The sequence below is a fragment of the Pseudovirgaria hyperparasitica genome (assembly GCF_010093815.1).
Source record: "Pseudovirgaria hyperparasitica strain CBS 121739 unplaced genomic scaffold EJ05scaffold_2, whole genome shotgun sequence".
Taxonomy (NCBI): Eukaryota; Fungi; Ascomycota; class Dothideomycetes; order Acrospermales; family Acrospermaceae; genus Pseudovirgaria; species Pseudovirgaria hyperparasitica.
This window is the reverse complement of record NW_022985550.1, coordinates 2042458-2067691: the sequence shown is the minus strand read 5'-3', so window position 1 is coordinate 2067691 and position 25234 is coordinate 2042458. Positions and strand designations below refer to the sequence as shown.

General features: G+C 52.5%; 10 protein-coding genes across 10 annotated transcripts; 6 read left to right on the top strand and 4 right to left on the bottom strand.

Annotated features, from left to right (window-relative positions):
- Window position 1: 1 nt before the first annotated feature.
- EJ05DRAFT_535507 (acetyl-CoA synthetase-like protein) lies at window positions 2-4468 on the top strand. Its single transcript, XM_033749257.1, has 6 exons — window positions 2-88; window positions 200-864; window positions 934-1338; window positions 1388-3391; window positions 3463-3851; window positions 4214-4468. Exons 2-6 carry the CDS (start codon window positions 454-456, stop codon window positions 4266-4268), a joined length of 3264 nt encoding a protein of 1087 aa, XP_033604716.1. The 5' UTR covers window positions 2-88; window positions 200-453; the 3' UTR covers window positions 4269-4468.
- An 831-nt stretch (window positions 4469-5299) lies between these two features.
- Window positions 5300-5877, top strand: EJ05DRAFT_483028 (uncharacterized protein; the record flags this gene model as incomplete). Its single annotated transcript, XM_033745222.1, has 2 exons — window positions 5300-5462; window positions 5495-5877. The coding sequence occupies 2 exons, from the start codon at window positions 5300-5302 to the stop codon at window positions 5875-5877; spliced, it is 546 nt and encodes a 181-aa protein (XP_033604715.1).
- Window positions 5878-8944: 3067 nt separating this feature from the next.
- Window positions 8945-9283, top strand: EJ05DRAFT_497125 (uncharacterized protein; the record flags this gene model as incomplete). The annotated part of the gene is made up of 1 exon (XM_033746505.1): window positions 8945-9283. The coding sequence occupies one exon, from the start codon at window positions 8945-8947 to the stop codon at window positions 9281-9283; it is 339 nt and encodes a 112-aa protein (XP_033604714.1).
- Window positions 9284-9918: 635 nt separating this feature from the next.
- Window positions 9919-11465, top strand: EJ05DRAFT_497124 (uncharacterized protein; the record flags this gene model as incomplete). Its single annotated transcript, XM_033746504.1, has 6 exons — window positions 9919-9988; window positions 10061-10235; window positions 10319-10362; window positions 10419-10486; window positions 10539-10639; window positions 10688-11465. The coding sequence occupies 6 exons, from the start codon at window positions 9919-9921 to the stop codon at window positions 11463-11465; spliced, it is 1236 nt and encodes a 411-aa protein (XP_033604713.1).
- Window positions 11466-12881: 1416 nt separating this feature from the next.
- Window positions 12882-14472, bottom strand: EJ05DRAFT_473176 (bacterial luciferase-like protein). The gene is made up of 2 exons (XM_033743341.1): window positions 14288-14472; window positions 12882-14234 (listed from the first exon to the last, which is right to left on the bottom strand). The coding sequence occupies exons 1-2, from the start codon at window positions 14332-14334 to the stop codon at window positions 13058-13060; spliced, it is 1224 nt and encodes a 407-aa protein (XP_033604712.1). The 5' UTR covers window positions 14335-14472; the 3' UTR covers window positions 12882-13057.
- Window positions 14473-14632: 160 nt separating this feature from the next.
- EJ05DRAFT_448620 (GroES-like protein) lies at window positions 14633-16462 on the bottom strand. The gene is made up of 5 exons (XM_033742313.1): window positions 16176-16462; window positions 16013-16124; window positions 15630-15960; window positions 15463-15576; window positions 14633-15415 (listed from the first exon to the last, which is right to left on the bottom strand). The coding sequence occupies exons 1-5, from the start codon at window positions 16412-16414 to the stop codon at window positions 14877-14879; spliced, it is 1335 nt and encodes a 444-aa protein (XP_033604711.1). The 5' UTR covers window positions 16415-16462; the 3' UTR covers window positions 14633-14876.
- Window positions 16463-16699: 237 nt separating this feature from the next.
- Window positions 16700-18536, top strand: EJ05DRAFT_203498 (acyl-CoA dehydrogenase NM domain-like protein). The gene is made up of 2 exons (XM_033739762.1): window positions 16700-17402; window positions 17461-18536. Exons 1-2 carry the CDS (start codon window positions 17059-17061, stop codon window positions 18458-18460), a joined length of 1344 nt encoding a protein of 447 aa, XP_033604710.1. The 5' UTR covers window positions 16700-17058; the 3' UTR covers window positions 18461-18536.
- A 411-nt stretch (window positions 18537-18947) lies between these two features.
- EJ05DRAFT_203459 (uncharacterized protein) lies at window positions 18948-19886 on the bottom strand. Its single transcript, XM_033739761.1, has one exon. The coding sequence runs from the start codon at window positions 19678-19680 to the stop codon at window positions 19051-19053; it is 630 nt and encodes a 209-aa protein (XP_033604709.1). The 5' UTR covers window positions 19681-19886; the 3' UTR covers window positions 18948-19050.
- A 752-nt stretch (window positions 19887-20638) lies between these two features.
- EJ05DRAFT_473174 (alpha/beta-hydrolase) lies at window positions 20639-22714 on the bottom strand. The gene is made up of 2 exons (XM_033743340.1): window positions 22289-22714; window positions 20639-22238 (listed from the first exon to the last, which is right to left on the bottom strand). Exons 1-2 carry the CDS (start codon window positions 22448-22450, stop codon window positions 20808-20810), a joined length of 1593 nt encoding a protein of 530 aa, XP_033604708.1. The 5' UTR covers window positions 22451-22714; the 3' UTR covers window positions 20639-20807.
- Window positions 22715-22886: 172 nt separating this feature from the next.
- Window positions 22887-24613, top strand: EJ05DRAFT_473173 (uncharacterized protein). Its single transcript, XM_033743339.1, has one exon. The coding sequence runs from the start codon at window positions 23207-23209 to the stop codon at window positions 24569-24571; it is 1365 nt and encodes a 454-aa protein (XP_033604707.1). The 5' UTR covers window positions 22887-23206; the 3' UTR covers window positions 24572-24613.
- Window positions 24614-25234: the final 621 nt, after the last annotated feature.

The following is a 25234-nucleotide window of genomic DNA, read 5'->3' as shown; positions in this document are numbered from 1 at the left end:
CGTGTTCATTGCTTACGTTCTTCAGAGACCTTTGCCGGACCCTCGCCATTCCTAGCCCTGAATCAATGCCATACAGTTGACCGCTTTCGTAAGTTCAACCTATGGAGTACGAAGACCCGCGTATGCTTATGGGCACCACACATAACACAAGGACTCAGCCATGAGGTCATTTTATGAATCAGCCTAACTCGGCTCCTAGGACCCTGGGCTCCTGAGACATTGTAACTCAGTTTCGTGGAAGCTGAGGCCACAGCACTCCTGTTGGACCCACCTGCTGGCAGTCTCAGTGCATTACGCCATGTGTAAATCGTCTAAGGGCGTCCCCCGTGTTTCCAAAAATGAACATACTAGAGAAGTTCGTCAGAGGCGTTTTCAATGTGATGTCTGGGATATATAACACTTGAATTGTAAGCATTCGCGGTCTCCCAATCCTAACCACACGTCGAACACACGATGGCACCATCAGCTATATACGAAGAATCGGACAACATCAACGGATCCCAAGTGTTCCAAAGGCCGAAGTTTGATTTACTCCGCCCTCCCGTCAATCCCACAAAGAATGACATACGATCACTACCAGACCTGATTGATTTCAATTCAAGATTCAATCCGGACCACGTCTTTGCACTCCAAGAGGAGCGCTCAAATGGTAAACATGAGAAATTCGCAGAAATCACATTTCGCACATTGAGGAACCTTGTTGATGAAGGCGTCCACTGGATACAACAACATGTCCCTGGCGCTCAGTCTCCACGGACGAACTCAGATGGCTCCATAACGGATAGCCGGCCAATCGCACTGTTCCTAGGAAGTGATCTTACACTGTTCATTTACCTGTCTGCTCTACTACGATTAGAGGTCCCTGTAAGTTTAGCTCCTACTGAGAATTGTGACATACCCTCAACTTTTCTCTCATTTGCTAAATTGTATCAGGTCGTTGTTCTGTCTGCCAGGCTTTCACCAGCAGCTGTGGGACACCTACTTACAAAGACGAACGCACAAGCGATCATCACTTCCAGTCGTACCAGCAAGGTTGCTGAAGAGGGTATTGCAGCTATGGAATCTCATGAAACACTTGAGACTCTCACAGCTGCACCCTATCAGTTCTTCTTGGAGGCTGCAGCACTCTCTGTGAACGAGCGCAGGGAGTCTTGGGGTCCTAGCAAAACTCTCAGAGAGGACAACAGACACGCCATCTACTTCCATTCGTCTGGTACCACTGGTCTACCCAAGCCTATCGGACTTACTCAGCGATGGCTTCTCGGCTTTGCTGCCTGCCACACTCTCAAGCCCAGTGAATGTGAAGGCGTCATGCTCTCTACTCTTCCATTGTACCATGTAAGTCCCCAAGACTAGATCAAGAGCCGTGAATACTAATAGCATACAGGGCTTTGGCCAACTCGCACCAACTGTCAGTCTATCAACCGGCAAGACATGCTGCTTCCCATCGGCGTCAATCATTCCATCGGCAAGCTCAACTGTCGAATTATTAAGTCGTACCAAGGCGAATGCCCTTATGACAGTTCCCAACATTCTGGAGGAGATCTCACAGAATTCCGAAGGGATGTACGAAGCTCTTGTACCCCTGGACTTCGTAGCTGTTGGTGGTGGAGCTATAAAAGCTCACGTTGGCGATTTTCTCACAGACATGGGGATCAGTGTTCTGAACCACTATGGTACCACAGAGCTCGGAGCGATCGCGCCTTTGTTCGTACCAGATTCGTCATACGATTGGCACTATATCAAAATCCGGAAGGATCTAGGCCTTGAACTCAAGCGTGCAGATGCCGAGGGTGAAGAAGGAGAGTTCTGGAAGCTTGTTGGGCAGCCATTCGGCTGGCCTGATGAGTTTGAGATCCAAGATCTTCTGATCAAAAATCCAAATGCGAAGGGAGAGGAGGTAGAGGTCAAAGTGCTTGGTAGGAAGGACGACATGATTGTTCTTGCTACGGGAGAGAAAGTGTCGCCACAGCTTCTCGAACAAGCTCTAAACTCCTGTGATCAAGTCAAAACGGCTGTCGTCTTCGGACAGCACCGAGAGGAAATTGGGATCATGATCGAGCCGCTATCAGCTGTCCCCGAGAGCGGCCGTGAAGAATTTATCAACACTATTTGGCCGATCGTCGAGAAGACCAACCTGGTTATGGACCGACACGCCCGTATCACAAGTCGCAGTGCAATATTTCTTAAGCCTGAGGACAAAGTCATTCCACGCTCCGACAAAGGCTCAGTCATGCGAAACGAAGTCTTGAGAGTCTTTGAAAACGAAATCAATGAAGTCTATGAAAGACTTGAGAACGAAGGATCTTCCGTCACTTCCTTCAGCCTTGATGCCAGCAATCTGGAGCAGAGCGTCAAAGACGTCATCCACATTGCATGGGAAGGAAGGCTCTCTAAAGAGTCCCTTGACGCCGACGTAGACTTCTTCGAGGCAGGTATGGACTCATTGGAAGCGACGCGCGTAGCTCGCTTGTTGAATGGTGCTGTCAATAAGGAGCAATTTGCTGGCCTTACCACTCCTGCGAAGCCAGATACGATCTACCGCAATCCTACAGTCAGCAAACTGGCCAAAGCACTTACCGCTGGAGCTGGACAGGCATTATCCCGCGAAGAGCGTATGAACGCTGCTCTCAGTCGATTCAACAACGAAATCGACGCTATCCCAAGCAGCAGTGGTGCTGTTGTTCTCATCACTGGCTCGACTGGTAATCTTGGCACAAATCTTCTTGAGCAGCTATGTCGCAACCCTACCATTTCGCGCGTTGTCTGCCTCAACAGGCGCGATCCTAAGGGCTCCATCGCAAATGCTATCGACCGTCAGTATAAGGCTTTCGAGTATCGTGGTATGGATATGCCCAAAGAATCCTGGAACAAAGTAGAGATCATGCAAGCCGAGACTGGGAAGGACCACCTTGGACTTCCTGAGCAGGACTACACCCGTCTCGTGAGCAGCGTAACTCACATTATCCACAGTGCTTGGCCTATGGACTTCCAGCGGGCCCTGGAGTCCATGGAGTCTCAGATTCGTGCTGTGTATAACTTTATCGAATTTGCGGTCAAGATTCACACAGTCCGACCAGCTGTTCGTCCTAAGCTCATCTTCACCTCCACCATCGCTGTTTGCGCGCGATATCCCGGCAACGTCCTTCCAGAGATCTCGATTGAAGATCCTTCCTACACGGCGCCAATGGGATATGGCGAAGGCAAATGGGTATGTGAAAGGATGCTCGAGCATGCCGTGAAGACCCACGGACAGAGCTTCCAGCCTGCAATTCTGCGTCTTGGCCAGATGAGTGGCACAACGACTGCTGGCCACTGGGCCAAGGACGAACATTTCCCGCAGCTTCTGAAGGCCTCGCAGATTATTGGTCGAATGCCGGCTCTCCATGGTGTAAGTCATCTGGGCCCCCCTTTCTGTCTCCCTTCCGGCACCTAAGGTCTCTTGACTGACATCTTTCGCAGACCTATTCCTGGCTCCCGATGGATGTCGCCGCCCGCACTATCATCGACATCACCCTAGATGAAACATCTCCTACCGTCATTTACCACGTGGAAAACCCGGTCCGTCAATCATGGGAAGAACTCGTGCCTGAGCTGGCCCAACGACTCGGCCTCCCCTCCAAGACTCCTATTCCTTTTGGTGATTGGCTTGAGCAGGTCTTAGCCAACGGCTCGGTGTCGAACCTTGAGGAGTTCTTCAGTGGCGAGTTCGAGAAGCTGTCTGGTGGCGGCCTTGTTCTGCATTCAAAGGAGACTCAGGCCGTCTCTAGTAACCTACGCGAGTTCGGCCCGGTGGGTTTGGACCTGCTTGACAAGTACTTGGCATCCTGGAGGAAGCACGGTGTGTTCCAGTAAGTCATTGCACGTGATGGGGATTGGCGATCGAGGATGGTGGGCTGTGATCTGGCGATCTGGGTGACGGGACGTCATCGTTCTTATGGTAGGTGGCTGTCAGGTTGTAACGGGGTCCAGGCCTGAACCCTGAGGCTCTTGTTGGTGTATCAATGTTAGAAAGTTCTCCTTCGAGCCCTGCTCTATGCATGGGCTATGTGGGGACATGACCTATTAGCGTTGCTTGTTTAAGGTCCAGACTGAACTTTCCCTTGATCCGGCTATGTTCGTGTGAGGGATCCTGTCAATGCTGATGGATAGATTTCTTTTTCCCAGTTGATGTAAAAATGATGATTCAAATGATTTTAATGACCATGATTAGCTTCCTCTTATTCCTTACAAGCCCGGTAGCCACAACCTTTTCCTCTATCCTTTGATCATGTATATCACAGAACGCCCTACCAATTGCGCAAATTTCCCTTGTAATTCTCATGCTGGCTACTACATGTATACCTGAGCGAGTGACGCATCTCCTTGAGCAAGGGCTCGTCGAATGTCGGAGATACTCCGCCAGAGATCTGAGGGTACTAGGTATCTCCTTGTACCTGTACTCGGGTCCCCGGAGCCAAGTTTAGCGCATGATGCCTGGCCACAGGAGTCAGATGGTGCCATTTGATTCTCTTTCGCTCTAGACCAGTTTTTGGCTGTTGGAATCCGCTAACTAATTATTGGATGTGTACTCGCTCAATACACCTACCTTCATGTGAGGGCATTGTTAGTCACGTCTCGCCACACACGCGAAGCTATACATTATCTGAGAGCCTATTGAGTAATTCGTTGTTCATAAAGAGGCGTATACTGCATACAAGGAGAGAAGAAGTGGAGGATTGGCCAGTGACGTTCCCAACATCGTGACTAGCAGTAGTGGCACGAATAAACCGGGCGCTTCATGTTATAATGCAACATCTTACTGGACAGGCTATATCTGGAGATCGTTGGTGTTGGTGTGGCACATTGTGATACATTGGGTATATCAAGCCCTGAACGACTTTTATAGAGTTGTGTCCGTTCATACTTGGCCTACAGCATCTCTATAAAGGATCGAAGTCCCATTCATGACCGGCGGTGAGACTTGAAGGGTTCTTTTATACATATGGCCCAGTCTTGTATAGCATCTACAAGAATATACTCATCTCCGTTCCCTTGTCGGTTTACTAATGCTGTAGAACGTGTTGGAGTCTCGGATGTGGCGTCTGTTTGGGATTGTGAGGTTCGTGTGAATAGACGAACATCATGTTCTGGACCGTTGATAGACTTGTAACGAACACTATCATGTTGGGTCTGACAATGCGGCGCAGTTATCTGCCTTCTCACACTCTATATATATACTTGCTCTTGATATTTGCGCTGTAGGTCAGACCTGAGTACATATACTCTGTGCAATATTATAACACGGTCAGAAGACAAGATGCTTCCGTGCTTCATCGAATTAATGACCTCTCATAGGACTGATTTGAGAAGTTATGACCGACTATGCCGCATGCCTCCGGAGTTAACGCTATTCGAACGTTCACTTACCCGTATTAAGGCTGGGTGTTTCCCCGGTCTTTCGCCACCACCACGGAGCTCTAGTGAGTTCTGGCGTACAACAAGTCCGTCGAAGCTCCCTCTGACTCGTGGACTTGCCGACTTGTCCCCTTTGCCGGCTCCAGGCAGGCCTCTCCGGACTCTGGACCCTTGAAAAGCTTTCCAGTGCACGATGCCGCTGGAAGAAGTCCCGAGTACGCGGAGGCACTTGACCACCATGAGCGAAAAGGATTGGCAGATGTGGATGAAACTGAGGGTTGGTTCCTGTTCTGGCATCATCCTCGTCACGACGGCTCTAGTGCCACCAGCTCTATCCCAACGTCGATTGTCGACGTTATCATAGACCAGACCCCTCACGCCTCTCTCATTGAAAGTTGGAATCGTTTTTCATCTCTGGTCTTTTTCATCTGGTACTGGCAGGATTTCCAGAGTAACTGCACATGCCTTGGAAGTCTATGAGATGGACGGGTCAGCGTCGCATCTCATCACACGATGCGCCAGGTATGCATTTGTTTATCAATGGACTGCCCTGTACTGACTGCGATCTGTGGAGCAACAGTTTATGCTCACACCTCCCGATGTTGATTGTACTTTCGATCCACGCAACCACGTTCACCGCTGCATTCGAACCTTGACGTTGAGCTTGCTCATACCTCGGAGCTGCCGAAAACGTCGACCGACAGAACACCGCCCATACACCTCTTGTCAGCTCATCAATCTCGTCACACCTGGCTCGACGCCCTCGTATTCCTTCTGAAACCCTTCTGCTGCGCAAATGTATCCCTTGACCGATCAGTCCGACTGTACGGGTCTCCGAAGCCTCCATGCTGTCTTGTTGATGTTGTTCTTCGGAGCCGGCAGGCCTCAACGCCAAGCTGAACCAGGTTACAGCTACACGGCCACCAAGCGAGGCGTGCGCCCCAGGATGACCTCTGTACTCGGGTCCGGCCTCCTATTGGCCGTCAAGATCGGGCTGTGAACCGTATTCGACGGTGAGATAATGGCAGCAAGGGCGCTGTCACCACAAAGAGCTGGCCTTGTCACACTATACGAACAGGTGCAGGCAGTGCTGCTTGAATCTATGGATGCATCCAGGCCGGGCAAGCTTTGCGACGCGGAAACGGGAATGCAAGAATGGAATATGCGTAACCCCCCGGAATAAGCCGCGCATTCCTGTTGCTTCACGCGACGTTCACAGCAATGTCCCGTTGAGGCACTGCATGGCTCACTCCCAGCCAAAGAAGCGTTGATAGCGTCGTTATCATCAAAGGAACCGTTACCGGACGAACATGTTCCTTACCGATCAGCATGCAGTAAAATACAAACTGTCCGCGCTTGTGGCTTCGTGAGGGCAGAACAGCAGGGTGCTGCTGGCCGATCTTTTCGCGTCAACGGCAAGCATTCCGAGAGAGACGCCCCCAAAACCCGAAAGCTTGGTCCGACATACAGCGGTCGAGAGTTTCAGCTGGTGTCTGTCTGGCTGTGATAGTGGGTTTGGCTCGCTTGCCTAACTTCTTGGGGTTCTTGGAGTGTCTACTGTATTAGCGGACCCGAGTACAGATGACATGCCTAAATCATAACACACCACTCCATGATGTATCAGATCCCATGCGAGGGCCACCATCCAGTACACCTGAAACAGATCTTAAGCTGTGAACATCGCAATTGCGCTATCGGGTTTGCGGTTGTTCTACGAATAGTCATCTTGATGGTACCTGACGGGCCAAAGATAGCAGGTCACTGAATGGGTCCACGAGTCCACGGCCCACGTCACGCACGTATCTTGCTATTCGCTGCAGGGCACAGAAGATCTGCACCATCTAGACGTTTAGAAGGAGTGGGTCAACAAAAGAATGCAAGCCAGGTTCCTTACCTCACGTGCACTCGCCTCAGACTGTCGCATTTCCCCTGCTGCCTTAGGGTCTACCGGCCTCGCAAAAGCCACCTTCGTATCGTGGGGTACAGCAATAGGAGCGACGAAGCCCACGATAGTCCGGCGAGCGATGCCGACTAAGCGGGTGTGCTGAGACAAGGTAAGGCAGAAATCGAGGGTGGATCTAACACGAGCCAAGATACAGGATCGATAGAGCCACGGCAGCTTTTAGTCATTGGATGATGCCTTTTGCAAGATATCAGACTATGTACTCCTTCCGCAGCACAACTCACTTCACGGTTGCGATATGCAGAGACGCACGGAATACGAAAAATCACCAACCTGGCTAGTAGCGAAAGAACTCAAATGTTGGTATGGGTTCTACTGGCTGTTCGTCTTTGTCAACGCGGGACCGGTTGGTGTAAGAACTACTTCCTACACGGCAAATGGTATTCGGGAGGACGGGCACGGTAGGCTCGGAAGATATTGATATGGGGAGAATGCGAGACCGCACGACGCGTTGGCTATGCTGTCGAGCGTGGCCGTGAGCCTGACATGATGGGACTATTTTTTCTTGGGGTGATTTGATGATGACGCATGCCTGACCAGCGTAATTCTCCTATCAGAAACTTGCGCTAGACGATGATCATAGAGTGATTGAGTAATAAACAAGACATTTTTCTGGGGGCACGAACAAACTTTCTCACCAGCCACAGCTAGCTCGTGCATCTTAACGTAGCTTCAGCCAAAAAAAGAATGTTTTTCATCACTTTATGACTTGATTAGGGTCGATTTATCGATAAGCCTCCCACGCTACGCAAACCCCACACGCCAACATGATCGTCAAAGATGTCTTGACCAATACTCAAACCGTGCAATACTCCATAACATAGTGCTACACCTGACGCTTGTACGTTGACCGGATGGGATTTCAACTGTCGATCGCGGCCCGCACCTTGTTACTCCCGTCAATTGAGCAGCTGCTGAGCCACTATCTTGTACAGTACTTACTTGGACAGTTACATTTCCTCCAACAGGATGCTACAGGACCTGACCTTGCTTATGCCGAGTTTGTTGGAGGTTGGAATGGTAGAATCGCTGGTTCGACAATACTGAGCATGAATGAGCAGTATAACGACGCTGACGAGCATTCTCCAGCTTGGTCACCACATCATCAGCTAACTGATAACGTACCCTAAGCTTGCTAAGACAGCTCTATCTTCAACTTGATCCAATCTGGTTGCACCGGGTCCTCACCGATTCTTCTAATACCGAATGTCACCCTGTTACTGTGCACAGTATCACCCAGAGGATCTCTTGAGCTAGACATAATCTTACTGCTACTCCATGCTTCATTGCAAGGATAACTGACAAGAGCAAACGCGCGGGGGAAAATGGGCTTAACCGTAACATCATCTGCATCGCGAAAGCACATGGGAATGCGATCAGCGAATACTGAGATACCGGGAGCAGGGGACCCTAGCGCGGTACCGTTCCTGTCGGATGCAAGCCCAGTATTTACCATTCGTCTCAACCGACGAGGATATGCATGTCAGACATGTGGCCCGGCCATCCGCTTGGCCCAGATAATGCTTCATTGGCATCGCCAAATTCGTCCGGAGACCCTGATTATCGAGTAGCAGTGCTAGCATTATGCAGGACAACTCTTCCATTGAAACTGGTCTTGCTTCTCATCGCCATAGCACGCCGTATCCGACCTTCGGAAAACCATACCTCTGGTTCTGTGTGATGCAGCTCTCGGCTGTCATACTGCTTGTGCCATCACATAAAGCTCGTATACGAGAGCCAGTCCGCTTCAGGCTTGGCTTCCCTCCTTGCATCTCCCTCTATCCTCTGCCTGACGCGTCTTTGAAGACAGGGGCCAGAACCTCGAAATCAGCCGCAAAACCCAGCGCAGTACTCGGGTCCCAGTGGAGTCCATACAACAAACGGTTTATGGGGCGTTCCAATGTTGCATGGCAAGGCGAATAGATCTGTGCAGAGAGAAGACAACCATTGTCTCTAACGTGCAGACAGGAATCCTTCAGACGTCGTAATTCTTCGCCTGTTCGTTGGATCCATAGCTTGGTAGTTGATCTACTAGACTCCGGCATGGCTGCCTCAGAACTCGTACCTATCCAGCTTATCATGAACATGTAGCACGCCTCTGTTCTGACTCCGCCACCAACGCTATGGCCGACCCATGCCTGCCTCGTGGTGATGAAATAGTCTGACATTTGTGCCCCAGATGAAGTCAGAGGCGGCCATCAAGCTCGAACGTGGGACATGCATGGTCCATATGCCGCATGTCTAACACACGTCTTCGCTTGTTAGGTGTTTATCCGGTTGTTGAAAAGATCGAGATGATGTCCTGGACATGATCCTTCTGTCGCACTTGATCGGCTTGGTGTGTTCATCCAACGCTCGACATTCTTACCTACTCATCGTCAGCCTCGACAGCTTGGGATTTATACTTCAGCCTGTTGCCCCTTTCCACATCATCAACAGCTTCTCTTCCGTCACAGACCCAAAGTCAAGATTAACTTCCACGTAGCGATATCACATCCCGGTCCATACATACTTGCCCATACCCACCATATATCATTGTGCATCAACAACATTACATCATGCCTCGCATGCCTAGGAAATGGACGGCTGAGGAGGACAAAGCTCTAAGAAATGAGGTCCTTGCACAACGTGAGTGGACCCTTTGACGCCCCCGGTCACTGCCAGCACCCAGTACAGTAGTGTTGATTGTGCCTCCTATAGTTGCCGAAGGGGAAGCAAAGGATTGGTGCCGGATTGCCTCGAAACTCCCTGGACGCACAAATAAAGACTGCCGGAAGCGTTGGCACAACGCTGTTGCAGGAGGCCTCAAGAAAGGTCAATGGGCCAAGTCTGAAGACGCTCTGCTACGACGAGGCGTTGAACGTCATGGCCAGAGGTGAGGTCCCTTATTCCACCCTGTCGTACCATTGCTCTTTTCCATGGAAGTCATATTTAGAACGTAGACTGACGTCATAGTAGATGGACTTTGGTTGCTGAGGAAGTAAGGACCAGGAGTGCAGACCGTCAGTACCCCTGCTATCCGTTCCCTGTATAACAAACATATTGACATTCCGTATAGAATGCGCGAAAAGATGGCAGCAGTCTTTGGATCCAGAACTTGATAGAAGTGAATGGTCCGAGCAAGAGGTACGTCTGGTCTGTTGCTTCGTACAGGATTTCATTGTTGACAAATGTCCAGAACCAGCAACTTCTCTATGCAGTCTCCAAAATCGGCCGACACTGGAAGGAGATTCAAAAGCTGTATTTTCCCGGAAGATCGAAGAATTGCATCAAGAATAGGTAAGACTTTGATGCATCCTTGTCAGACCACAGCTAACTCTCGACCAGATATACAGTCCTGACGCGGAAGATCCAAAACCAGGGAGGAAGCGTTGATGCATATGCCAATTACTACAACAATGACGATGATGACGATGACGACGACGAACAAAGTGAATACCAGTCCGAGACAGACCACGATTTCTCGTGTAGTTACGAGAATGACTCTGGAATCGACAGTGCAAGAACAGGAAACTCCCCTACCTACTCAGATAGCACCCGCGGGTCCGTTAGTTATAGCAACAGCGACTTCGGTACCTCCTGGGGAGCCGAAGACTCTGTATTTCCACAAGTCAGCTCCCCTTCATACAACTCCTCCACCTACTACGGCGGATATAGCATGCCCACCGCGTCATACGATACTGCGGCCTATGCCGATCTTCCCACGCCAACACCACAGACGTGGTGGAACCAGTCCCAAGTAAACGCAGACAGCTCTGTAGATCCAGCTCTTTTACACAAGGGCTCCGCAGACGGCTACGTCGGCACGTATTTCAGCAACACACTGACCACATCGCCGACGTTTGCTTCCACAAGTCCGGCGATGGGCAGCTACTCCGTGTCCGCGGGCTACGGGTATCCGACTGGATCCATGGACGCGGATATGAGCATGACTGCCACCACCGAAGACACGAATCTCTACGCGGCGCAGTACAACATCCCCGGCCAGCAGAGCGTGCGCGTGTCCATGACACTGAAGCAGCCCTGCACCGCAACAATGACGAATCTGATGCGGATAGCCGTCGACAACGGCGCACGCTTCTTTGTGGAGCAAGACCGACCGTGATATAAAAATCCCCACGAGCGAAGATGTCGTGAATTCACGAACCCAAAGGTCTGAATGTCCAAAGTAGTTGTGCCGAGGGTCTTCGATCGGAATGACGAGACAAGGCTCCGTCATGTGCAATGTGTGTGTGTGCTGCGCCTTAATACCTGGACGGGGCCCAGTCGTTGCTTTATACTTCCCCCAGCGAAACCCCCCTTGGTATTCCAGAAAACGGCCCGCTGATCTGACAACGGCCAGGCCCGCCCTGTCAAAAACGCGTGCGCCCAGTTGGAAACCCACGAGTCACAATACACACTCGCCACCACCACCTTATTCTTTCCTCCCGACGTATCCGCGATGCACATCATTCAACCCCATGAATTCGCCACCCGGCCGGCAGTGGCGCCTGCAAATGGGCGAAAATCTGGGGTTGGCAGCGAATCACGTTTGGTCTGACATGGCTATTCCTTTTTCTTGTTCTCTTATTAAGATGCGCGTGTGGTTTTGATTTGCTGGGTGAATTGCTCGCATGATCGAAGGGGGTGTTGGTGTGTGTTTTGGGATTGGATGCACAACACTGGGGTTCGGGCTTGGCGTTTTTCGGGGAGTGATCGGATTGGGATTCGGGGGGCTGAGGGAGGGGAGGGGGGATCGACAACCTCTTTTTGAGGCTTCTGAGTGCCTGGCCTGCAGCCGGGGCGAGAGTTGGTGGGTGCATCTAGGTCTGGTGAAACGCTTTTGCAAGTTCGTGTGATGTTGGGTGGCTGTGGTGTTTTTCTTCTTCGTTGCTGTTGTTGCGATGATGCATGGTGTTCTCGGGCGTTTTTTTGAAAGTGCCGGTGTTGGGCTCGGGAGTTGTTCTTGGGTGAACACTTATGGGCATGGCATTCATGGCATGGCGCGGCGCGAGGGATTGGCGTGTCTACTACGGTCGAATTAATCGGCGTCTCTATGTGTTGTTCAAATGTACGCGGTATACAGTATAACGAATGAATGAAGAAAACAATGAATTACGGCCACGGTTCCGTCCAGACATCGGGCTTGTGATATAGAAGTAGATCGAAAGTCGTGCCTGTGGATTGATGCTTCACGATGAGGAGGACATGCCATTCCTAATATCTGTCTATCCGTCTGCACTATGACGTTCTCGATTTCCTACCCGGTGCTATCCATCCCCTGACTTGACTTTAATTACTGGGTGTCTCTGTGCGCCTGTCGTTGAAAGGGGCGTCCAAGACACGGCACGGCGCTTTGTCGGTTTGGTTTGGATATACCTTGTTCTTTGTGGGGCTTTGTGCTGGGGTTTTGTGGGGAGGTGGGAGGTTGGCTGTGCTGTATCATGGTTTTGCTACAACACATCCATGCGAGTGGTTTTGTAGAAGATTATCTAGTATGGAGAATTTGGGGTTGTAGCAATATGTAACAACAATACTTCATTCCGCCATTCAGGCGCTTGGATCATTACCATACTTGCACGACTACTAGACTAGTATTAGGTATATGCTGATTTGTACAGTAGATTTTAGAGAAGACAGAAATAGAGAGGTGATCTCGCCGACGATGAAACTCGGTGCCTCAGGCTACAATTACTGCCCCAGGCTGCAAGTACTGCCTCAGGCCTTCTTCGCGCGCTTCGCCGGTCGCGCGTCTCCATTCGCGTCGCCATTCACGACTCTCTTGTCTTCATACACTGCTCCAGTCTTCGCAATCTCAAACTCTGCATCCTTTCCACGGCCTTCAGCTTCGAGCTTACGCACTAATGGCAGGACCTCTGCTCCGAATGCCGCAATTTCTGTCTCGTAGTGAAGGAATGCCGTCAGCACCAGATTGACGCCGAGACTCTTGAGCAGTAGAATTCGGTCTGCAATCTGCTCTGCGGTGCCAATGAGCTTCGTCTTGAAGCCATCGTTATATTGTACAAGGTCGTCAAACTTGCTATCCGCCCACATGCCCTTCTTGTTGCTGGTCGAGCTTCCAGCAGACTTGACAGCCTCACCGAATGCTTCTACGGCCTCCTTGTCGGCCTTGCCCTGGATTTCCTGAAGCTGTAGAACAGCCTCAGCTTCGGTCGGTCTCAGGATGACGAACGAGTTGACGGCGAATCTGACGTGCTCTTCGCGACCAACTTTGCGGGCACGTGCCTTGACGTCTTGGATCTGATCACGGAAGCCCTTGAGTGTGTTGCCATTCATGAAATACCAATCAGCCACTTCAGCACCGTTGTCTCGTGCGTCGTCGCTGTTACCACCCTGGAATATCTCGGGATGCGGCTTCTGGATCGGCTTAGGGCTGAGGTTGTAGTTGTGGAACTGATAGAAGTCTCCCTTGTAAGTGAATCCGTCTTCGCCTGCTGTCCAGATGCCTCGTAGACACTCCATGAACTCTCTGCTTCGACGATACCTCTCTGCGTGGTCGAGCCACCATTGCCCAATGGACGTGAACTCGCCTTTGAACCATCCGCTCACGACATTGACTGCAATTCGGCCTTCTGAATAGTTGTCGATGGATGCAATCTGCTTTGCTGCGACGGCTGGATTCCACGGTCCAGGCAGAAGCGCGGCAATGAGCTTCAGCTTCTCCGTACCCTGCAGGATAGCTTGACTGAAGCTGACTGATTCGTGCTGATTTGCAGCGCCGTACCCGGCCGTGAACCGAATCTGAGTGAGTGCGTACTCAAAACCGACGTCCTCGGCAGTTCGTCCGTAGCTGATGTTTGACTTCAGGTCCCAGCTTGTCTTTTGTGGGATTTTTGATATCACTAAGCCTCCAGAGACATTAGGTACCCAGTACCTGGCGATGTGAGCTTCCAACGTTATGCAATTAGCTTTGCTTCGGCTACTTACGCAAACTTGACTCGTTCTGGATCTGAATTGATGTTGGAATTGGCCATGATGGTTGCACGGGAGCGAACGGAAGAGATAAAAGAGTGCTCAGGATATCAGGATATAGCAAACTGTCGCAGAACGCAACACGACAATTATTCCACGACCACAAGGAAAGTGGTTCAATATTCGATTATGACCTGAAATGCAGCACCACTACAAGGACACCATCTCCATTTCGTCGTAGCTTCTACTCTGCTCCTCTCCTACGCAATGGTTCTCTTTCACATCTCATGTCGATGGCTACCCGATAGATCACGTACTACCCCTCAAACGATCACATCACCCAGGATCAAGCTTCTATCCCACAGCTGATCGCCAGCACCATTCAAACACCAGAGCAGTGTTGCAATTGTCATGTGTATGGCGCGATCAGGTCCGTTGACTCGCGCTAGACGTGTAACTTTGCTGGATGCCAATCTCATTGGTTGGATCTTGGTAAGCCCAAGTCTCCCTGAAACTGTCTAATACGCTATGCTAGTGCGAACCTCTACGACGACGACGACGAAGACGACGACATCATTTGTCCAGGACACTTCGACTGCAAGCTTCAACACCAACAGAAGCCGCCGTCTTCTGGAGGCCAAACAGCCAACTTGCTCTCGAGCATGTGGTCGAGCTCCACAACTAATCGCTTTCCCGACAAGGCGCCGCTCTTCAATCTGTCCAACCCCGCATTAATGGACCCAAGTCCTCCCTTCAACAATTCGACCTCCGGTAGTTGTAAGAGGCCTTGTCCCAGTAGCTCGGTCAACCATGAGCTCATTTCCCGTCCCAGGGCGTGATTCTCATGGAAGAGCTTGATGGGCACCTGGTGTTGTCTGACACTAGCCGCCTGTTCCTTCGGCAAACCTGTCAGGCCGACCAGATGGCACATTAAATAGCCTTGGTTGCTTGGATCGCTGCCACGGTCCTCCGATCTACGGCGAAGCTCTGCTGCTGGGAGAGCACTTTGACCCGCCAGAAGGTCTTGACACCACGCAGCTGTCTCTTTGCCTACGCAGTCTATCGCAAAGCGTAAGGAGCCTGGTACGGACTCGCGGATTTGCGTTGCTGCCTTGTCCAAGTCTTCGCGGTCCACGATTAGATCTGTAATGTCAGCATGTCTACTGGTATTCGCCAGCCTCGTGACGTACCGGCCCCTAGAGCCCGGAGTCTCTCGCCATGACGAGACTCGTTTGCTACGGCGATGACTCTTAGGTTGCTTAGTTTGCATAGCTGTATGCAGATCTGCCCTGTGATCGAGGAAGCTGAATGGCGGAAGTCAGTCCCACGAGGTCTTGTCATCAGTGGTTGTTCTCACCTCCGTATATCAGAATCCAATCTCCTGCATATGGCGTGTGGCTAGGGGAAATTGCGTTCAGAACTTCGTCTCGTACGTCTTTGGGCAAAGTCTCAGGATCTTGATTCTGGGCTGTCTTCAAGAGGGACCTCTCAGTCACTGGGCCTGCGAAGTTAACACCGAGGCATACCCCAAGCGCGAGTGCAGCTGCGACGAATGCGACGCCGAGAGATGTGGTATGTGCGAGGTCGACATGTCTTGGGATCTTGACAGCGTTGAATGCAGTCGAGACTGCGTATTGCTGGAAGGCAGACTTTCGAAAGTCGCGATAGTCGGTGGCTATTGACAGCACCTGATATGCCAGCACCATCAGCTTTTGTTACAGGTTGCAGTGCATTACTTACACGGTCTCCAACTACTATTCCAGAATCATTCTTGCCATTTGCGTATACCACGGTCCCTGCAAACTCGCGTCCACTGATACAGGGGAATGCGGGTATCGCGAAACCATATAACCTTTCCAGTCGTCAGTGGTCTACCAAACAAAGCTTCATGGAGAGGACCTACGCGCTCTTCCAATCTATGGGATTCAGTCCAACTGCTTGTATTTCTATAAGGACTTCGCCAGGCTTTGCGACGGGAACATCTCCAGCCCGATGCAGTTCAAATGGCTGAGCCTTCTTGTGTAGAAGAAGCTGATGCTGCAGATTCGGAACATTGCCCACCCTGCGGTGCTTCAACGTTCTGTCATCGTCTATTTCATCAAAGGCACGTTTCTGTGCGGTGACTGATACGGTCGCTGTCATGGTGCCGATGCAATAGCCAGACGGCGATATTCGAAGGCGTAGGGATGTCTATTGGTAGAGTAGATTGCAACAACAGCAACGAATCCGTCGACTACTTACATCATCCCGCAGCGAAAGCCGCGACATGACAGGGGCTTGTTTAGCTGCGCCATATGATATCGCAGTCTGGGTACAGATTGGTTAATCGTTTGACCGATAGGAGAGCGATAAGCGACATCGCTTCTCTCATCCAGCTACTTGAGCACGCAATCCAGCCCATGAGTAGATCATCCGACCGGCATTCACTCTGACACATCCCGCCTCACCAAGGAGACGCTGCCGTAACGAAAATACAAAACAAAAGTTGCCAATACCCTCTATTGTCCTCTCCGCGTTCTCGGATCTTCACTCTACAGTCACAGCATTAGCGCGTCCCCATTTCCGATGTCTCAGCACGCCATAGCAACACCCATCAACATCAGTGGGAACTGGTGACTATGATAGGTCGCTTGACGAGACTACTGGCAGCTCTACATCCAAGGATTGTTGTGACTGGGGATAAAATGCCAGGACTGCGAGCCATGCAATTGGGCACGTAGATATATACTTCTGCACCGCCGACTTCTTCGTCTTGATACACTTCCGTCAAGACTTCCGAGAAGGAAATGGCGACCAATGGAGCTTCAAACGGATTGACGTTCAAGCCGAACGGCGAAGGAGCGTCTATACCGCAAACTGACCCGGCCGTATATGCCGACTTTGAGAAGAAGTGGGCTGGCAAGCTACCTTCCACCGAAGCACAATGGGTGCAGCGAGCTGCGGAGGTTGCAGAGGTGCTTGCAGCTGATGCAGCTGTTCGTGATCGAGAGAACAAGTCTCCGCGGGCTGAGGTGGCTTTGCTCAAATACTCTGGTCTACTGAAGGTGATGGGGCCAAAGAAGTACGGTGGTGGTGGACATTCTTGGAGCGTTGGTTACAAGGTCATTCGTGAGGTTGCCAAGGGAGACGGGTGAGTAGAGAAACGAGTTCACATTGTCCAGAACGAAGGGGACTGATAGAAGCCCTAGCTCACTCGGTATGCTCTTGGGATACCATCTCCTCTGGTCCACGACCGCGAACGTCGTCGGCACTCCTGAACAAGCGGAGCGCGTGGCAAACCTCATCACGAGCAACAACTACTTCGTCGGCGGAGCGGTCAACCCCCGCGACTCCGACCTCACCATCACCTCGGAAGGCGACGAGATTGTCTTCAACGGCGTCAAGAACTTCAACACCGGCGGCGTCATCTCCGACTTGACGGTGCTCGAGGGCGTCTACGCCGGCACGGAAGACCACATCTTCGCCCTCGTCCCCACTGCCCAACCGGGCATCCAGTTCGCCTACAACTGGAACAACATCGGCCTCCGCCTCACTGAATCCGGCAGCGTCAAGATCTCCAACGTCCGCGCCCCCTGGTCCGACGCCCTCGGCTGGAACCCGCAATGGCAGAAACCTGACCCTGCCGTCCTCGGCATCCCCTACGCCTCCCTCCTCCTGCCCACCATCCAGCTCGTCTTCAGCAACTTCTACCTCGGCATCACCCTGGGCGCCCTCACCTTCGCCGCCCGCTACACCGCAAAACACACCCGCCCCTGGCCCTACACCCCAGACCCAAATCCCGCCGCCACAGACGAATTCTACATCCTCGCCGCCTACGGCAACTTCTACGCCCACGCCCGCGCCGCCGAAGCCCTCGCAGACTCCGCTGCCGCTGACATCGCAGCGCTCTACGCCCGCTACCCGTCCGCGGATCTCAAGGCCCGCTCCCAGCTTAGCGCCCGCGAGCGCGGCGTGCTGGCCGAGGCCGTTGCAGCCGTCAAGGTCGTGACGACGGATACCGGGCTGCGCGTCACGGCGGGCGTGTTTGAGACTACGGGTGCGCGCGCCACGGCGGCCAAGGTTGGGCTGGATCGCTTCTTTCGCGATGTGCGCACGCATACGCTGCATGATCCTGTGGCGTACAAGAATCACGAGTTGGGCCGGTTCGTGCTGCTGGATGAGGTGCCGGAGCCGACGTGGTATACGTAGATGGTAGGTAGGGAGGGAGGTCGGAGCGGCTGGACCTTAGTCTCCTTCTAGCTCATGAAATCCATGACATGACAATCAACGGCAAAGAGATCTTCTTATACTCAACATGTCACAAACACACATAACCCACATATCATAAGAGAAATCCCTGTCATTCATGCCTGCGCGTATGTACAATTCGCCCCCCCACTTCACGCAAGCCCTGAACAAACCCATCCCAAAAATCTATCCCACACTCCAAAACACCCTTCTTGCAATTAAACATTCCCACAAACAAAATAAAAATCTTCCAATCCACCACGTTATTCCATCCCTCACTCTCTCTACTATCCATCCCCTCCACAACCTCGTCCCATCCCCATTCATGCCCCATCGATCCCCTCATCCCTCACCCCTTTCTATCCCCTCATAACCCCCCTTAAAACCCCCCCACAAAAACCACCACCCCAGAAACCAATCCCCACGCAACAACACCCACACTCAACCCCGCCGCTCCCGCCGCAGCAGCACTAGGACTCGTCGCACTCGCCATCGCCGCACCAGTAGTACGAGTCGCAGACCTAGACCCACTACCAGCGCTCGTCGGCGTACTACTCCCAACCACCACAAACCCAGACGACCCAGTCGCAGGCGGCGTAGGGATAATCGACACCGTCGTATTCCCAGCCGGGACGAAGGAGGATTGCGCCGGGGTTGGAGGAGTAAAGGACGGGATACCGGGGACGAACGAGGAGGGTGGAGATGGGATGATGGATGGGGTGATGGATGTGGTGTTTACGGCAATGGATGCGGCGGATGAAGGGGCGCTGGGGAGGAAGGAGTGTGCAATGGATGACGGGGCGCTGGGGAGAGGGGTCGTGCCTGGGCTGAGGGAGTGGATGTAGGATGGGGCGTGGACCTCGGAGTGGTAGGGGGTGTCGTCGTGGTAGTAGTTTGTGCCGCCGGGGAAGGAGGCTGTTGTTGTGGTGGCGAGGATGGGGAGGAGGGCGAGGAGGGTTGAGGGGTGCATTTTTGGTGGTGGGGGTTTGGTTGGTTGTTTGGTTGCGTTGGTGTGGTTTTTGGTTGAAAAGTAAAAAGTGAAATGCTGGTTGGCGGTTGGTGGTTCGATGGGTAACGAATGTCTGACTGTTTGTGTGTCTGTGTGTCTGTCTGTCTAGATGAGAGAGAGAACGAAGCAGGCAGGACGAGGTATATATGGGAGAATGACAGCACGCATACATACATACATACGCCTACCTACCTACCGTCCATACCACGGACCAAGACCGAGCGTTCTGCCGCATCCCATAAAGTACCGTCCCGTACGTGTGTAGGAGAATATGTGTGTAGATAAATACTCCGATTAGGTACAGCGTTGCGTGCATTGCATTCATTAGCGGTGGTGGTGGCGAATGTGCAGGAGAACGTAGTAGAAATTTTCATAGGATAGTCATTTTATCGAGCATACTCATACTCATGTCGGGGAGAAGAATGGACAACTCATAGTGCATGATATCTGATTAGGCTCAGGGGTAGTAAGTAGAGCTGAGCTGAGCTGAGCGGAACAGAACTAGAACCTTTGAAGGATGGAAGAATCGATAAGAAAGGAATAATCGAGATCATTGGACTCGTTTACCCACCTCACCACCTCACCTACCTGCCTACCTCCCCCTCGCAGAACCGCAGAAGCAGGCGTAGATCCAAAATTCCTCAATAACCGAGCATCGCACATCATAATCGGTGTGCCTACACCTACAGTGCAAACACGAAGTCGATCACCATCACCATTATCACCACCATCATCACCACCACCACCATCATTCCCCCAAAGGAGATTGAGATCCAAGCAAATCTTGGAAGATTATAATCGACTTTCCCCTGCGGCTGCGACACGGGTTGGGGGGTAATTATATCATTAAATGGAAACCCACCGTGATTGAGAGAAGTGTCCTGATCGGAGGGATACTCATTATGATGGGTGATGTTGTGTTAGGGAGTTAGTTAGTGGGTGGTGAGATGTTGTCTCCTGCGTCGTGCATGCTGGTTGATGACGACGTATGTGCGCTAGGAGTATTATGTATGTATGTAGATACACGTGACTGTGTGGAAAAGCCGCGTACAATATCTGGGTCTTTTTGATTCGACCGTCTGTCATAGGAAAGTAGGAGACAAGCATAGGGCGTCTAGTCAGATCAAGACAGGTCCCTGAAGATGCAATGGTCTATTCATACCGCTCGTCGCTCATCTATATTATATATGCAAGAGTGAAAGAAAATGGTATATACCAACGCCGCAAGATCACCGCCAAGTGCACACATCTGCTTGCACACACACCCATCCAGTCAATCCATCTGGCTGCGTCTGACTCTCATGGCCTCCAGCCCTTCTCCCGCTTCTCTACGTCGGCCATCTCCTCGCGCATCACTTCGTTGAACTGCTCCCAGCCATCCAGATAGACGTGATGCCCCGCCTTGCGAATCACCACCACCTTTGCGCTCCCATTATCTGACTTTCGCGTCTCTGGGTCCGCTGTCGCAAGCACCTTTGATGTTTCTGCGTTCAGCTTCATCTCGGCTGCGAAGCCGCCGGCCACGTCCATCCAGTCATGTTCGCCGTACATTAGCACGACAGGAAGACCTGTCTCACGAGGCGACGAGGAGGCTGAGAGTGTGTTATTTTGAGGGTTTGTGGATGATCCTGGTGACTGTATAGACGACGATGCGCTGCTGTCTGGAAGAGGCGCGGCGTGAACGCCTAGATACTGTCGTCCCACGCCCTGGATCCGTCGTATCAGCGGACTGCGAGCGAATGCGCCTGGTGCGAGAATGTATGCGAGCGCGTACTCGCCGCTGCCGCGCTGGCGGAAGAGGGAGTATGCGTAGTCGTGGAGTGCGCGAGCTTCGTCTTCGGGGAGGTGGGAGAAGCGGCGAGACGTCCAGCCAGAGACAAGACGCGGGCCAATTGGACCGGCCCAGCGGACAAAGCTAAAAGGTGAGATGTTTGCATCCCAGAGGGTGGTGAGCCACTTAGGCATGGGTTTGCGAGGGGGCTTGTCTTGGGTTTTGCTAGAAGAGGAGTTTGCGGTCGAGTTCTGGTCTTGGGTGAATTCGTTGTCTATCGTGGATTGGCTGGGCTCGGGCATCTCTGCGTTCACCGCGAATGGATCTTCGGGGATACCAACAGGAGAGGCTAGTATGAGCTTGTTGAGGTGTCCTGGATACTTGAGAGCATATGCCACGGCCATGTATCCCCCCAGGCTGTGCCCGAGCAGGGTGAACTTGTTGATGTTCTTCTTGATCCGCCACTCTTCCAGGGCGTCGATGAACCAGTTCTCTGCTTCTGTAATCTTTTCTTCCCGGGTCTTGGCGCAAATCCTGAACGGGGGTCTACTACTCCTGCCCATTCCCAACATGTCGAGAGCGTACAGCTTCCAGCCAGGCGCTCGACTTAGCCCCTCGAAGTTTTTGTAAAAGAAGCCCAAACCAGCGCCGTACCCATGCAGCATGACCAGATTGTGCTCCACATCTTCTCCGACTCTCTCTACCGAGAATTCGTTCAGCGCACGATCCTTGCCACTGAGGTTCACCATCTGCGATACCCATCTGCGCGGTCCATATGGATCAGTGATTGAGCTTGTCGTTGTGACAGGGCTCGTATTGTTGCTCGACTGCAGGTTTGCTGAGGAAGCGGTAGCGGATCCGGGAGCTGAGCCAGTTATGGTGTGTGTAGGTGGTTTCTGGAGATAGGGTACGAATGAGAGGACGGAGTGCTCTGTACTTGCTGGCGCCAGTCCAGCCCACTACTACCCATCAGCACAACTGATTCCGGTAAATCATATACGGATCTTACCCATTGACTGGCTGCCTCCTTGTATCCCAAGGGAAACCATCCTCGAGTTGCTGGAGGATGTCCGCTGGGGACAGTAGGAGGCTGGTAGTTGCCCCGTTGCGATGCAAGGGGACTGTGCTGCGTCCGCGTGTTGATGTCGTCTGAACCACTTTGAGTCGCCATGGCGGAAAGATATCTTCTAGGATTATGGATATGTTGCAGGGGTGAGGTAGGATATAGGGATGTATAAGGCAGCGCCGGCCGGGTCCTGGAGATGCAAATGACGATCGCCAGCAGCGGCGAATCTATGAGCGGGAACACGCTGATATAAGAGAAGGCAGCAGACCAGATTGCCTGCCGCAGCCAAAGGAGGAGAATGTATTCCTATATATATCACACAAGCGCTACAAAAGAGAGAAGATGCACAAAACGCGTCACCGAAAGCAGAAGACGGTGGCGGGCCGGAGTTTAGGTGGAATGAATGCTCCACGTCCGCAGAAACCGTGCGGCCTAGCGAGCCTCGGGCCAAATATCGTCCGTGCCAGGCACCAAGGCATCAAGGCATATATAATATTCGCCCGACATCAGGAATAGTAGACACGTTCTACTAACCATCTATTGTTATTCGCAAATGGAAGTGCTGTTGTGATTGTTTCTATTGTATTTGTACTGTGTATCCCGTGTTTTGATTGTTCCATGTCTCGGCTGGAAGCGGTTAGCGCACTATCTGGTTGTCTGCTGGCGAGCACATGCAACACCGTCGAAAGCCACACCGCCGTCTTTTATCTTTTATATTGTCTCTCCCCGTTTCCCACTCACAAACTCATATCGCTGCCAGGGAGAATGCTCTGCTCGTTCCGTCCGAGCTGCTGCATGGCTTCGTAACATCGTGTGCCACCGGGAACTCACTGGCCCAACTCCCCTTTCGCCGCATCCAAAATGTCAGATGCTACACTGGACCAGGTCGTCAAAGGAGCACCACCACCAAGCAACAGTCCCGTACACCATGCCAACCTCGCTGCCTCCCAGAATGAGCGTCTCGCTGCCATAAAGACTCCCAGAAATCCCGTGTCTGATCCCACATCGTTACTACCCTCCGCGCCTTCGCAAATCTACCTCAATCTCCTCATTCTTGAGGCGTCCTTACGCTCGCAATATCTCAGTCTTCGCGCACGGCGGAGGATCAACACGTTCGTTCTCATACTGTTGATGCTATGGATCACTGGCTTCTCCTATCTGCTCTTCCTCCGACCCCGCGAAGACGGCCAGGGCGTTGGAGGTTCGGTATACTGGGTTGTAGACATGGCTGAAAAAGTAGCGTGGATAGGCGGAGTGGTCCTGGGCGTGCTGTTCTGGGGAGCCGGACAATGGGAAAGAGGCGTGCGCTGGCCGCGACGCTGGGTGGGAGTCACAAATCGGGGCCTCAGAGGCATGAACTGCAAGATCGTAGTCATGAAAGGGCCTTGGTGGAGGGAAGCTTTATCCTACATATCCTTCATCGTTCCCGTTCATCTATTCTTCCCCTCGCCGGGCTCCTCCTACCATCTCATCGACCACGCCGAAAGCCAGAAACACGAAGGCATCGCGCGACACACCTTTCGCGACCACGGACACCAATACATAGAGGAGGATATCGCTCCCGGCGGCGACCACATCCGTCTGATCCTCCTACCAAAACCATTCTCGCCCGAATTCCGAGAGAATTGGGAGCTTTATCGGCTCGAATTCTGGGAACGAGAGAACGAACGACGCGCCGAGTTGCGCAAGGTGGTCAAGCAGCGCGACCGTGAACTCGCGAAACAAGAAGGCGGATGGCTCTGGTGGACAGGGTGGAGAGGATGGCACAGAGCCAAGAAGCCAAACTACGAAAAGTCCTTTGTCCCCACAAACATCCACAGTCTGTCGCACCTCAAGGACAAGAAGCGAAGACCAAGCGTCATACGAGAACGCGAACGGGATGTCTCCCACTCGCGCTCCTCTTCACGCAGTTCGGTAGCCGCCTTTGACGACGACCGACCTGACCGACCCGGACGCCAGGAAGCACGAGAACGGAGATGGAGCAACAGCACCGCCGGAAGCACAGAAGGCAGGCGGCGCAAACGCGCAGTCAGCGGCGCATCAGGCCTATCCAACAGCACGCGGCCATCCAGACTGACGCCGACAAACTCACGGCCCACGACGCCGACAGACCAGCCACCACCACAAACCCTCAGCAAACGCGCGAGCACACTCAGCAACGCGAGCTCCAGCTCCGACGGCTCCAAATACAACGAAAAGCTCCCTGGGCGAGCCCCCGCAGCTTAAAGTAAGGTAGAATCTTAATATCATAAACTAATGATACCAAACACATATCCAATATTCCACAATCAGTATATCGCATGATCGCTCCTTTCTCTCTATACATAATCTCCCCCCTTTCCCAATCCCTCTCATCACACCCACCCCTCCGCCCGCCACGGCAATCCCTCCACATCCCTCCCCTCCCCCAGATACGCCCTCTCAAACCGCGGCGTCCGCGGCCACTCCCTCTCCACAACCTCGACATTCCGCTCCGACCCCCGGTCCAGCCAACCCGCCGGCCACACCGTCATCCTCGCCGCATCATCCCTCCCCTTCTCCATCTCCAACACCACCTCATACATATCCCCCTCTCCATTCCTATCAATCGTCCCCCTCTTCCACCACGCCCCCGGCATCATCCCCGCATCCTCACAACACCCCGGACACTGATGCCGTGGCCCCAGCTTCGCACACGAATACCCGGTTTCTGTCGCTGTGTTGGTTGTTTGCCATGTTGATGATGAGGATGAGGATGTAATGCTGCCGCTTTCGAATCCGTCTGAGAAGTGCGCATTTTGTGTCCGCTGGAAGGGCCATGCGGTGGCCGGGCCGGGCGAGTATATACTTGATGTGCGGCGGGCGGGGTGTTGCTCTGCTTGTGATGGAGGAGGAGGAGGAGGAGGAGGA